Here is a 14148-nt window from a genome sequence, read left to right on the forward strand (position 1 = left end):
ATATGCATCCAGAGTTTGCCTTCCTGTTTTCTCATTCTTCCAGTAGGAATATGTCAGTACGTGAGGACAGTAGTGAGCAGTAGGATTTCTTTTGAAAGAACAGGTACAGTCAGAGGTTCTTACCTGATGTGTATTTGATAAAATGTACTAGAGAAGAGTACAAGAGATCTTAAGATCTCTTGCCTCTGAAACTGGACAGCTGCTTTTCCTCTGATACCAAAGGAGTTGGGAGCTATAGCATGTGCCAAGGATTTTAACAAGAGGGACAGGACTTACCTGGTTTCTCAAAATTAGAAGATGCCAGCTGTGGCATCTCATCATTAGAAGATGCCAGCAGTTTCAGCAGTATATGTTGATGAAGTGTGGGCTGGAAGAGAAAACTGAGGTGGAAAACTGGCTGAACAGCCAGACCTGGAACATGGTGATCGGTGGCATGGGGGTCAGGAACCAGCTGTGTCCCAGTACAGAGGCTGATCCTTTTTAATGTCTGCTAATGACCTAGATGATGGGGCAGAGTATACCTACAGCAAGTGTGTTGATGACACAAAACTGGGAGTGGCAGTTGGTACACCACAGGAACTGTGCTGCCATCCAGAGGAACCTTGACAGGGGAGAAGTGGATTCACAGTGAATCTCATGAAGTTCAGCAAAGGGAAGTGCAGACTTCTGCATCTGGGGAGAAGCAGCCCCAAGCATCAATATATGCTGAGCAGGAGTCAACCAGCTGGGAAATGGCTTTGTAGGGAAGAACCTGGTGGTCCTGGTGGACCTAATGTGTGCTCTGGTGGATGAGAGGTCCCACAGTACCCTGGGCTGCACGAGGAAGATTGTTGCCAGTAGGTTGAGGAAGTTGATCCTTTCACTTTATTCAGTAAGGTCATATCTAACAAGTTTGGAGCTCCCCACTACTTTGTCTTTTCAGTAGTACTCAAAAGCTCTCTGGACAGAGTCCTGGGCAGTAGATGATTCTGACTGAGCTGGGAGGCTGGACAGTATGACTTCCAGAGGTCCCTTCCAATCTCCACCATTCTGTGACATTGCCTGACCAGTCTGGTGGCCTTTTATGATGGAGCAACTGCAATGCTTGACAAGGGAAGACTGTGATATCTGCCTGGACTTGGTGGTGGATAAGGAATTGGCTGGATGGACACAGCCAGAGAGCTGTGGTCGGTGACTCCATGTCAAAGTGAAGGCTGGTGACAGATGGTGACCCCCAGGACTCTGTCTTAGGACCGGTGCTTTTCAGTCTCTCTACTAATGACACAGACAGTGGAATCAAGGGCACCCTCAGCAGGTTTGCAGATGACATGATGCTGAGTGGTGCTGTTGACACACCTGAAGGATGGAATGTCATCCAGGAAGACCTGGACAAACTTGAGAAGTGGGCCCATAAGAACCTCAGGAAGTTCAGTAAGGCCAAGTGCAAAGTGCTGCTCCTGGGTGGGGATAATTCCAGACATGAATACAGTCCTGGGAGAAGAGCTGCATGTGAACAGACCAGTGGAGAAGGACTTGGGGGTTCTCATGGATGAAGAGCTGGACATGAGCCAGCCAGTGTGCGGTCACAGCCCAGAAGGCTAATGGCATCCTGGGCTGCATCAAAACAGGAGCGGCCAGCAGGTCAAGGGAGGGGATTCTGCCCCTCTGCTCTGGCTTCATGAGACCCCACAAGGAGTGCTGTGTCCAGTTCTGGGGTCCTCAGCACAAGAAAGTCATGGACCTGTTCAAGTGGGTCCAGAGGAGGCCACAAAGATGATCAGAGAGCTGGAAAGAAAGGCTGAGAGTGTTGTGTTTGTTCATCCTGGAGCAGAGAAGGCTTTGAGGAGACCACATTGTGGCCTTCCAGTATTTAAAGAGGCCTTATAAAAAAGGACTTTTTACATGGACAGATAGTGACAAGACAAGGAGGAATGATTTTGTATTAAAAGAAGGAAGATTTGGATTAGATGTTCGGAAGAAATTATTTACTCAGAGGGTAGTGAGGCACTTGACCAGTCGCCCAGAAAAGCTGTGGGTGCCCCATCCCTGGAAGTGTTTTTATGTCATGTGTACTAAGCCAAGAATTGAGTTAGGGAGTGATTGCTTCAACTGTTCCACCTGTAAGATGTATAAAACTTTTTAGAGTGGTCTGACATGTCTTCCAGGCTGGAAGATTAAAAGGATAGTTAATTAGGGAGAAGCCACTTGCAAAAAGCCTTTCCTTTGTGCTTTTTCCTCCCTTTCATTAGTAATTGTAGTGACTGCTTTGGGGGATGAGGGGGTGTGGATTTTTGTTTCCTTTGCTTTGCTTTGGAAAATGATGTCAAAATTAGTATCTCTTCTGCTCAGAAATAGTAGACAGCTCCAAAAAGAGTTCACAGTCAGTCTGCCAAGTAAGTGGAGAAATACCATTTAAATTATCTATTTCTGGTATATTTTTGGGCTGCTGATCACTGTTTGACACCAGCTGTTGGAATTTTTATTCCTGGAATTGGGAAAGTCAGCAAGGTTCTGCTCAAACAGGTTGTGTGTCAGAGGTTTGAAGACAAATTTTGGAAACGTACCTGACAATTTGAATAGCTAAGTTGAGTAATTCAAAATGCCAGAAGTCACACAGTCAGTAAATTAGATGGCCATATCAGAAAGTTCTTTGTTGGTTAATGTAATCAGAAGTATATAGATGTATTAATAAATGTGATGACTTTAAGGGGAGTGCTTCTGTTGGTATGACTGCAGGAGACCTTGGTGATTGCTAATACTGTAAGACCTCATTACAGAGACCATCTCCCAAAATAGCAATAGCCTGTAGCAGGAGCATGAATGCATAACGTGACTCATTGGCTTGGCTTTTAACCTGTACTTTACTGTGCCTCTGTTTCATGGGGAAAAAACCAACCAACAAAAAACTAAACCAACCAACCAAACCCCACACCGCTTCAGGGACACTAGACACTTCAAAATAAAGCTGTTCTTCTGGAGCTGGAAACCAGCCTTGTGAAGAGTGTTAGTAAGAAAGGGAAAGGCTGTGGAGTTTTGGCTGGGCTGGGTTGTGATGAATTAACAGATTAAACTAAATCTATCAACCTTCTGCTTATATGAGACTTGAACAGCAACATCTGCTGGATTGCACTGCTTGGTTGAGTTTTAGCACTCCATTGTTCAAATGCAGTATTTGGGCTATAAAACACAGCTGCAGTCATGTGGAGGCAGAGACACACTAAGGCACTTCTTCCCATAATTAAATCCTTGATACGTTTTATAGAAAGTGAGTAATTTATAGAAAGTGAGTCATTTTTAATGACTGAATATTACCAAAACCCCCACAAATGCAGTAGACACAGTAGCTTCTGCACCTATTATTTCTTGTTGCTGCTTTAACATAATAAAAAATTGAAGCAATCTGCCTCTAGATTGTGGGGAGAAGGGGAAGGAGGTAGCTGAAAAATAGCTGGCTCTTGAGTTGCTGTCTTAAACTACCACTGGAATGTATTTTTATCTTGATTTTTTTAGATCATAACAAGTGTACTCTTCAAATCAGTTGGTGTTACAGTAAGAGAAATGCAAGAGAGGCTGTTAATACCTTTATTAGAAGCAACGTGTAATTTATTTCATTTGTACATTTAAGGTTCAGATAGTGAAGAGGATGAAGATATGAAAGAAACATTGAAGCGGAGCTTAGAAGAAACAAACAAAGAAGAAGGTCTGTCAGTTTTTACTTTTCTGTGTTCAAGAGCACTATTAATTATGGAAGATACAGAAACTGAACTTACAATCAGTTTTACAGCAAGTGACCTCTTAGGAATACTCTCTAAATTATGCTGGGCAGTCTTGAGTAGTGAAGAATGCTGTGATGAGTTATAAGTATAAAATGTTCCTAACCTGAAAAGTATGCCATCAAACTAAAAATCTATTTCATTGGACACCACGGGGTACCAGTAAATTAAAGACTTGACTGAGTTCACTTTTGTACCAGTTTAACATGACTGTGTTGTCTCAGAGCAGAACTATTGACTAAATAGTTGAACTTCTGAATAAATAATTCAAGATTGGGTATCATTTCACAATAAAGCACTCTGGTCTCCTAAAAGAGCTGTAGAGTTATGCACAAGGTTGAATCAGCATCACATCTGTCCATTCACATCCTATTTTACATTATTTGAAATTGTTTTCATCCTTTTGCTGTTGAGCTTACTGGTAGTGTTCAGTGTAGTCATGCATTTTTGGTGACAGACCACAGTGTACTTTGAGAATAATTTATTGTTAAAGACTTGATTCTGCCCCTCCACCTGATGGAAATAAAACAAACTAAAAAAACCCAAAAAAGTTGTACAAGCTCCATGATAAAACTGATTACTGAATCTTATGTTCCCAGAATTTATTCAGTTGTAAGTTTACCAGCTGTTACTAAACACTGTTGTTAAATGTCCAGCATTCATCTCCAGCACTGAAAGTTTGGTGCATTCAGGCCCCCCAGTTCTGGGATAGCAGTGGCATTTGGTGCATGCAGGAGGTCCCACTTCTGATGCTGCACTGCAGAGGCATCTGACCTTATGAAGCAGCCTGGCTTCAGATGAGTCACAGCTTGGACCTTATTCTGTATTTTTTACAGGCTTAGTGGCTAAGTAACATTTTAATGCAAGCAGTTGTCAGCAGATGGTTTTCTGTATTTGTTTGATTTTGTTTGTTTCTGTGAGCATGTAATATTTTTCTTTAAGCAACTCTCTTTTATCAGTAGTTCTGGACATTACAGGAAAGTCCAGATGCATGAGAGAGCAGTCAGTGATATGATCTCTGTTCCAAATCTCAGCCTTGCATAAAACAGCCCAACAATTATTAAAGTTTTAAAATTCTATTTCCTTTTTCATAAGAATAGACAGATCTTTCTTTTTAATAGGGTGTGCTTGTGTCCTCCTAAAGCAGAAGATGAATAATTCATGAATGACAGTGTGTCTGAAAGCTGCTTTAATTTTTCCAGCTGTATTATTTATATTATTTGCTGTGTGTACAAACCTTGTCAAATTTATGCTATTTGATCACTAACACCAAGCAATTAGTGCCCAAAACAACCTAAATATAACACAAAACCAGGGTTTTTTTTGAGTATTATTGTTATGTTTGCCCAATTATCCCGTCATTAAAAAAAACCAAACAATATTAGAGGTAGCAGCAATTTTAATTGAATAGTTTAGAAAATATATAAAATCAGATACACTTGAAATACTGACAATAGAATTTGATTAAAAATAAGGGATAATTTGGTTCCAATAATAGCGCATGAACAAAAGATAACCACGGAGTACGGAGTGCAGGGCTCTGGGACCCTTGCCACCTCATGTACAAGCTTGCCAAGTGAAGATTCCCCCCTTATATGCCAGGTGTCAATGCCATCTCCTCCCATTTTCGATTCATCACACTTTTGCCTCTGCCCTCATCACCACCTTTACTGTGCATGCTCCACCACTCGTTTTGGTGGTCGCACGAGTCTTTGGGGGTCGTTTTTGATGAAGGCCTCTCCTCTTCTTCGATGTCCTTCAACTCACCTTTGGGTTACACGTGCACACCAGGCTAGTATAATGTAAGCCAAAACTAACATAATGTTATATTTAAGCATTAAAGCAATAAATCTCTTATAACTGGCCTTTTCCTGGGACCCAACCAGATTTTCCCTTCTTTCTGTTAATTTTTAGTAACTGTTATCTCTTGCTTTTTCCTGTCCTTGAACATCTGCAGGAAAGGGGGGGTGGAACCCCTCCTCTCCCTTTCTTTCTTGGCATTACACCTTTTAAATGTTTTATTTTTTCCAAATATTAATTACTATATCAATATTGATTACTGTTTCAATTTTGTCAGCACGAATCATACCTATTTACCACATCATGAAAGTTGTTTTAGATCATTAAGAAGCCAGATGAGTGCAATGCAATTTTTCTCCTCACCATCAAAACTGTAACAGCCCTGATCTAGACTATTCTCGCTGCTGAGATTGATTTTTTATCTACTTGTCTGGCTTACCTGGTAAGAGTGACAACACTGCTGCCAAGTCAGAATGTAGGTCTGGGCATATCTCTGGATAAGGAACTGGAATGAAAATACTGAAACCTCTCTGCTTGTTATGTGTATACGTTGGGTTTTTTTAATACTTTATTTTTCTTGGTGCATACATATGGGTTCTAATCTTGCTTTTAGTTTGACCAGTAAATACAGAGTTACAATTATGGTCTTAAATGAATCATTGGGCTGCTCCTGGTTAAGACAGTGAAAAGTTGTAGAGGTGTTTTCCACATTTTGCAGTGTTGAAAAGATAGCATAAAACAAGGAGAGGAAATATTTTCATCTGTTTCTTAAGGGTTTTTTTGCAGTCTGCTGACCTTGCCCACAGAAATAAGTTCATGCTTTATGTAGTAATATTAAGGTAGTTGTGTTTATGTCTAGTTATCAATTGCAGTTTGACATTACACTCTTTTTGATTTATGCAGAACTGCAAGACACAGAACTGCAAGATGCAGAACTGCAAGAAGCTATCAAAAGGAGCCTTGAGGAAATGTAAATGAAGATATTTCAGTACACTAACACCATGCCATCAGAACTGCTCACAAAAATGGAAGCTAGTTCCATCTATTTACAAGGGTTCAAAAATGCCACTTTTGAAATGCCTGTAATTGTTAGATTAATAATCTGATGTCTTCTGTCATATTGAGGAACAGCTGGAGTTTATTCATATTCACAGCAATGTGTTATGTTTGATAAAAAGAAATTTTTAAGCCTTTTCATATTCGTTTCTAAGGGGTGATGACTAAATCTCTACAATTTAGCAGTTTGAAATTGTTGTCTAATTAGTAGGCTGGTCTTACTAGGTATTGTGGGGTTCCTGGTTGTTTAGGTTTAATTTCTTAAATTGGTTCTTGTATTTAATTTTTTTGTCACAAAATGTCATTGTCTTTATTTACTTTTTCATGTGGTCTTTGCAACAGATAAAAATAGTAAACACCAGTTATCTCAGATTTGCCTGGCTAATCTTGTTATAAAGAGAAGCTTAGATCCCAGGGTTGTTGAACATATGGCTTAACTCTTGCCTATGGCTGGTTTTACTTCATAGGCCATGATTTTGTCTCTGTCCTGTTTTTTTATAAATGTCTGAATCAGAACCACAGGCTATACAGTTAGTTTACCAGCTTTGTTTTTATAAATATGTTTGTTTTTTCAAAAGTGGTAGAGTATTTGGATTTGATGGCTTAAAGTTTGATGACTTCATTGGCTCTCCCTTACCTGAAGCAGAACAACCTTTTAAGGGAACAGAATCTAAACTTTCTAGTTTCTGTTTGGACTACAATGTGAGAAGATTTAAACTGTAATATTTCTGTATACTATGGTCTTTGCTCTCTTCTGCTCATGAAGAGGTAGCATTGGATAAATGGATGTAAATGTCATAATTATTTTTGTACTGTCCTTACTTTAAGTGAAATTATTTGTGTTTAAATTTATCTGTCATCTTTCTCAGTTTTGTTTAAAAATACCTATGCAAACTGTCCAGCTTTACCAGCCTGTTCTCCTTCAGTTAATGATTGCTGTCAATCAGTAAGAATTCTCAGTGTAATAAAATGCCAGCCTAATTCTTTTCTATGATTCACTCACCTTGTGAATTTGCTTCTACCTGCTGTATCCTTAAATACTCATTATGCAAGTAGATACTTTGTGTGGAGAATATGATGTGGGGAAGGCTGGATTTTTCTCACTATTCCAAAGAGTCAGTGTAACAACAGCTGTTTGTCATCATGGTTAGAAAAGCTGGAAGACTGGTTTATTTCTAATCATCAGTCTGATATAATTGCTGTCTCTGAAGCAAGTAGAATGAAGGAAGAATCTGGTGAGGTATCTAGCACTCATTAGCAATCATACAGCTTGAAGAAACTGTTCAAATGCCAGAAAATAGTTGTAACACTTAGAGTGCATTTGAGTGTGACTCCCAAGTGTTACAGGGTGGACAGGACCTCTTAGTGGTTTTCTGTAGCCTTGTCCCGCAGCCACAGGAGCTGGACGGATGCTGGCTAGCCGGTCCCGGAGTGGCCAGAGGAGACCACGGATTCTGCCACTCCCAGGTTCTTCCCAAGAACCCCGGGCAGTGGTGCCGTCTGCGGCGTGGTTAGCGCACGCGAGAGCGGGACTACGAGCTACTGAGGCGAAGGGAGGAGACAGCCGACACTTGTATGGGCGCCAAGGCACTTTATTGTACCGGGCGGGACCAGTGACGGTGTCAGGGAAAGACAGCTCGGGGAGACACTGATAAAGGGGATGGGTGTGACAGGAGGAGACACGAGGGGACCAATAAACGAAGCCCAGGGCAGGAGTGAGGGACAAACTGAACCAATAAGGATGGCACAGGGGAGGGAAAAGGCTCAGGAGGCAAATCATATCTCAAGTAAGGGATAACTGACATAGAAGGTTCTGGAAATCAAGGGGGGGATGTGGTTACAATGATGGACAGGGAAACTGGGCAGCACCAGGAGGGAGGAGATAAACTTATAAGGACATAAAGGGAAGGACCAGGGGATCGGTCACCTTGACAGATGGGTCACTGGCGGGAAAACAAGGGACAAACAACTCAGGGACAAACTATTGTGAGGGAGGAACATGGGGGGAACCAAGGATCAAAACATAATCTCAATTTATAAAAAAATAACCAACTTTACAACAAAACCTGTATAAAACACACAATGCTACAGTTTTCCCTTGTGTCTATTGCTTGCTTTCCTACTGCTAGTCTTGGATTAATTGTACTCCTGATAAAATTCAGGTGTGTAGTTCATACTGCTGCTAAGGGAGCCCTATTTTGGGAGATTCTGAGTTGTCTTTAGCTATTTAATTTACTACTGTCTTTAGCTTAAATCAGTTCCAGAATTTTTCCCACCCTTTTTCCTAGTGCTTCTGTTAAAGGGTGGAATGAAACAGAAAACAATTTTTATCCTCAAAAGCATCTTCTTCTAAGTTATAGAAGTTTTTGGGCAGGTTTTTTTCCCATATAGATCCTGAAGTTTCCAATTCCTTTCACGTGAAAAGATGTTTCAGTCTGAGAAAGTTCTTTGGCTCAACAGTGTTCAAAACCTGGATAGATCGTCTTCTCCAGATTCTGCTATGTTAGAATTTGATTATGTACTTTTTTTCATAACATTTTATTCTATCATAAATTTATATTTGCTTGTACCTGATGGGCCATGACTTAATTGGTTGCATTATAAAAAAAGTCCTGTGTGCACACACATTCTGTATACTTGAAGCTCCACTTATTAAACGCATTGTATTGGCCTTGTCATCTGCTTACCAAAACAAATGGCAATTCTCAACCATTGCTGCCTTAGCTTTTATAAAACAACTAAACAGAGTGCTAGTTTCTCTGTTATTTTTATAGCAGTAGTCTTCAGAATTAGCAACATCTTGAAATTTGGCCTCATTTTGAAGACAATTTTGGTCTCTTTAGGTTCTCTTTTAACTCAGATTTTTCTTTGTGAAATTTTCTGCCATCACAGGCTTGTGATACCTCTGTTTCCACAAGAACAGAGAAAATCACATTCTGAAAACACTGCATGTACAGACATGTGACTTGTTACTCACCAGCATCTTGTGGTTGAACACCTTCAGCTAGAAAAGTTGTCTTGTAAATGTGTTTCAGAATTCAATGGTTTTGTCTGGTGAGTCTTGTTTAACTGGCTGAAATTTTTGAGGTTTGTCCTTCATATGCTGAGAAATCTGCCTGCATTTACAAGCACAACCTGTCTGTTGAAAGGGGCTTGCCCAGTACATTTGTACTAGAAATCATTTCTCTGCCCTTTTCAAGAGCATTTACTTTTGTGGTGATGTTTGAGTTCATCATTCATTAGCCTGAAGTAATTCAGTTGTGCTTCTTTGTATTTATCTTTAATGAGGAAAAAGCCTAATCTCTACCTGACTACCACCAGCAGTTCATTTCAGTGCTTTTAATTTCTGTATGGTGCATGTGTTAAGTTTTGTAAAACTGAAATTGTGACAACTTGAGAGATAAGGCTCTTAATTCTTTGGTACTTTGTGTGCCACATTCTTACAAAACAAAATCCCTTTTTGGTCATATTCAGAGACAAGGTGAGATGCCAAATAAGCCAGTACAACTGTTACTAAAGTCACTGGAGCACTGAAGTGTTATATCTGCCTGGTTGCTTCTGTTATTTAATAATATTAAAAAGAGAGACATTAGCTGACTCTAAGATGTTTGCCTTCTATATATGTTTTGGGTGATGAGTTAATTTTTGTAGCTCTTCAAGGAATACAGAAATGACCACCACTGCTCCTGTAGTGGTCATGGAATGCAAACCTTTATGAAATCTTTACCAAATATAGTGAAGTTTATAGAGGTATGAAGTTATGCCATCGTCTTTCTTAAAAGGAAAGTGTTCTATCATCTGCTTGCAGTGTCCTGGCTATGTTTACAGAGACTGCTGTAAATTGGAAGGAGGTGAGGAGGATGAATGATAAATTGTTTCAAAATTAATTCAGAAAAATTGGCTTACATTAGCACAAATATACTTTCTGGCAATTCTTTCCAGCTAAGCAGCTTTATGAAGGTCTGCATCTGCATTTTTCTTTAGTACTTCTAAACCCCTTCAAGTTTCCTGTAGAAATTCTTAGTTCAAGTGGTTTGGTGCTCAGTAGTAACAATATGGGTGAAATAATATGGCCTGAGATAATTCTAAAAGTGGATGTAAGCAACTCAGAAAATTTATGGCAAATGGCAAGAACACGCCAAGTGTGTACTTGAACAGCAAAGCTCTGTGTGCATGGAAATTTAATATAAAGTTCCCTTTGTAAATCTATGCAAATTGGCTTTCACTGACTGCAATACCCTAATTTCTGGTAGTCCTTCCCTTTGGTTTTTTGCTCAGAGCTCCACTGTCAATCAACCAAGCATCTTCAGCACTGGCTCATTTAATTGTCAGCTTTGCTCCAGTGAGAATGAACGGCTGCATGCCCCAAAATGGTCAGAGCAGCTCTCAGATTGCTCCTGAGACAGAGGGCTTCATTCACACTTCTATCAGGCCTGGGACCTCGGGGCTTGCCCACACAGTAAAACAACTGCAGCATGTAGAGGCAAACCCAGGGCTAGTTTTAATTAGCATCGGTAAGAACAGCAGAAAAGACACAGCAGCACAGGTTCAGCAGGTGTGAAGTGAGGGGGCAGCCTACTGTAATAGCAGACATGTATTTTGATTGAAAACATACCTTGAAAAGTCAGGTTGGCCCATCTTTATTGTTATTGTTGCGGTGCTGGGGAGACTGTAGGCTGGTTTTGGTTGACTGGCCTGAGCCATGGATGCATCCTTCAGCCATGTTTGGGAACTGTTGTGTTTGCAGAAGACCTGTGCACAAGGAAGGTTCTTAACCACCGAATGGTTTGGGTTGGAAGAAGCCTTGAAATCATCTGGTTCCAGCCTGCTATGGAGAGGAACACCTCCCTCTAGACCAGGTTGGTCAGAGTCCCATCCAACCTGGCCTTGCACATTTTCAGGGATGACTTATCCACAGCTTCTCTGTTCCAGTGCCCTCACCACCCTCACAGAAAAGAATTAAAGAATTTCTTCCTAGTAACTAACCTAAACTTCCCATGTTTCAGCTTGAAAATACTAAGTTCCTGTAGGTGAAGGCAGGAAAATAATCCTGCATGGCATTTCTTGGGTGTGGACTTTGTCTTTGATCCTGTTCCATGACAGCTCATGTGCTAGGGTATGTGACAAGGTATATATCAGGGTTTGGAATAAGGAAAGCTGGAATTAAGGTGCTATTTAGTAGTGTTACAATTTGCAGTGCTTTTGGTGTAGGTCATCTCCCTGGCTCTGGGACTTGTACGGGTACTTCAGATGTCTGAGACCTGGGAAAGTTGCTCTTTCTGCTGTCTCAAGGGATTTTGTGCGTGTGAATGAGACTTCTGTTCATTGCTGTTTTGCAATCAGCACCCATTTTTTACAAGGCTGTAGTTTAAACAAGAGACAGCCAGTGTTTTCACTGCTGTGATGGGAATGCAGGAACAATGGGACACACCTTCTCCTCATGTTTTTGCTGGTGCCTATAGCCAGAGCAGGGCTGTGCAGTCCTTCACATGACCACAGATGTGGGGACATGGGAGAGAACAGGGATGTTAGCATGGCATCACCAGCAGTCCTGATCGTGCTTCACCACTCATGGCAAGGAGGAGAATGAAATATGTGCTTTGTTTCATGTGCGGGGGCCCTTCCTCCTCCTTGCCTCCCTGAAGGACCCAATTCCTGCCTCTGTGTCCTCAAAATTCCCCCAACTCAGCTGTGAATCAGTTTCCTTCCTGCAGAGATGGACCCCAATCTTTCTAGACCAACTAGTTATTATTTTGGAAAAGTGATGCCAATTGTCCCTTTACATACCGCAGCAAAAATAGAGGGAGTGGGGGCAATCTACTCTAGAGAACAGGAAAAACAGTTTTCAAGGTTCTTTCAAGTCTCTGGAAGGGAAATATCCCAGTTTTTACAGGCAATAATTTCAAGACTTGTCCTGGAAGACCATTTTTGCTTTTAAATTTGCATTTTGTTTTCACAGTTTTGCTATTCTTCCTTCCCATGTAAAGTGTGCTTTTGCTGTAAAGAGGTTAAGTCAAGTGTGATACATTTGGACACTTAGAGCTGTTCTGTGCCTCTGATCCAGCTGTTTTAACTTCTACCTGTGTGGAATTAAACCCCTGATTACCTGTGGAGGAAAAAAATGTTCAGAGCTGTTCAGCTACTTTGATTTCTACTTTTTAAACCCAATCTAATTGATGCTTAATAAATTGGCATGGGAAGAATAGAAGGATCCCAGGAAATAAATGGTAGCAAACTATGTGTCATGGCTACAAATGGATTCTGTTTGGGGTGGGAAATGGTTTTTAATTATCTTCTATAGAGCCTGTGGAGAGATGGATGGAACATTTGTTCCAATGAAGCTGTTTCCATGAGCTCACAGGCAATAAGCCTTGCTTCTCCAGCCACCTAAAACAAAGAAAACTCAGGCAATTAATTTAACGAGAGTACTTGGGACATGATATCATTCTGAATGGACAAGCCTGAGACAACAGCTATTTTGAATCAAAGCAGGATAAGCATACAAAACAGTATCCCTGTGCAACAAAATCCCTCTCAGCTGGGTGCCAAAAATGGTTCTGTTGGAGCCATGGGGTATTTGCCCAAACCTCATCTTTTGGGATAAGCAAATTCCTTTTTAAATACTCACAGTAGTGGTAAGTAAAACTTATGTGTGACTTGAATTGCTTGTGCTTGTGAGAGAGAAGGTGCTGTTTCATACAGGCAAATTAAATATGTTCTTGGGACAAGTCATTACTAGATGTAGATCCACTACCTTGGCTACCATGAAATAGGTACATCTTTTCTCTCTGGCATAAAAAGAGAGCATAAACCACTTTTCTTTCCAGTAAGCTTTTTGTAGAATCCTACAATTACAGCTGGTGAAACAGCTGTTTTTCTGCAAGTAGTAGGGGGCTCTTGCAGTTGGCAGGAGAAAGATGCACTATAAGTAGCATATCCAAAGTACCTATTTTTTATTTTTTCTTTTAGGAATTCTGTTCAGGTTCTGTTTGCAGTAAGGGTTGTCTCTGGTTTAACTTTTCTCTTGTTTCAAGCTTCTGGATTTTTAAAGCCCTTTATTTTTTCTCCTCCTGTTTCTTGCACTTTCCACTGTTTTCAGTTTTGTAGTTTACTGTTTAATTAGCCTTAAATAAAAATAACGTTTGGGTAGCTGCGGGTTTCTTGTTTTCTTTAATGAAAGAGCAAACCAATGAACCAGCCATACAGACCAGTTCTGGAACACAAATCCTCATACCAATAGCTCCCATCTCACACAAAGTTAATACAGATATTGAAAATATCATTATTCCTCCTGTAGCTTCTGGCTGAACTACAGCCAGAGTTCAGTGTGGTTTTGGCTGCTTTTGGCTGGTCCAGGTTTTGTTGCTTTTGTCACAAAGGGGAGTGGAGGCGGGAGCAGGACAGCCCGGGGTGTCTCTGTGCCCCAGATGTGACACGAGGAGCAGAGGCGCACACGGCTGCCGCGTGTCGGGGTGTGCGGTGGCCGGACACCGGCGCGGGGCAGGTGCAGGTGACACTGCGGTGTCTGTCACAACAGGGG

At 40.9% G+C, this 14148-nt stretch overlaps 1 protein-coding gene across 3 annotated transcripts in view; it reads left to right on the plus strand.

Moving 5' to 3' along the window:
* Positions 1 to 8306, plus strand: part of ZNF451 (zinc finger protein 451) — a 33947-nt gene extending 25641 nt beyond the window's left edge. For all 3 annotated transcript variants that reach the window (XM_030945598.1, XM_030945600.1, XM_030945599.1), the window contains exons 14-15: positions 3605 to 3679; positions 6456 to 8306. In XM_030945598.1, the coding sequence (XP_030801458.1) occupies positions 3605 to 3679; positions 6456 to 6526 (146 nt within the window). In that variant the 3' untranslated portion in view covers positions 6527 to 8306. The remainder of the gene's footprint in view (positions 1 to 3604; positions 3680 to 6455) is intronic.
* Positions 8307 to 14148: the final 5842 nt, after the last annotated feature.

The sequence above is a fragment of the Camarhynchus parvulus genome, chromosome 3, assembly GCF_901933205.1.
Source record: "Camarhynchus parvulus chromosome 3, STF_HiC, whole genome shotgun sequence".
Lineage (NCBI taxonomy): Eukaryota > Metazoa > Chordata > Aves > Passeriformes > Thraupidae > Camarhynchus > Camarhynchus parvulus.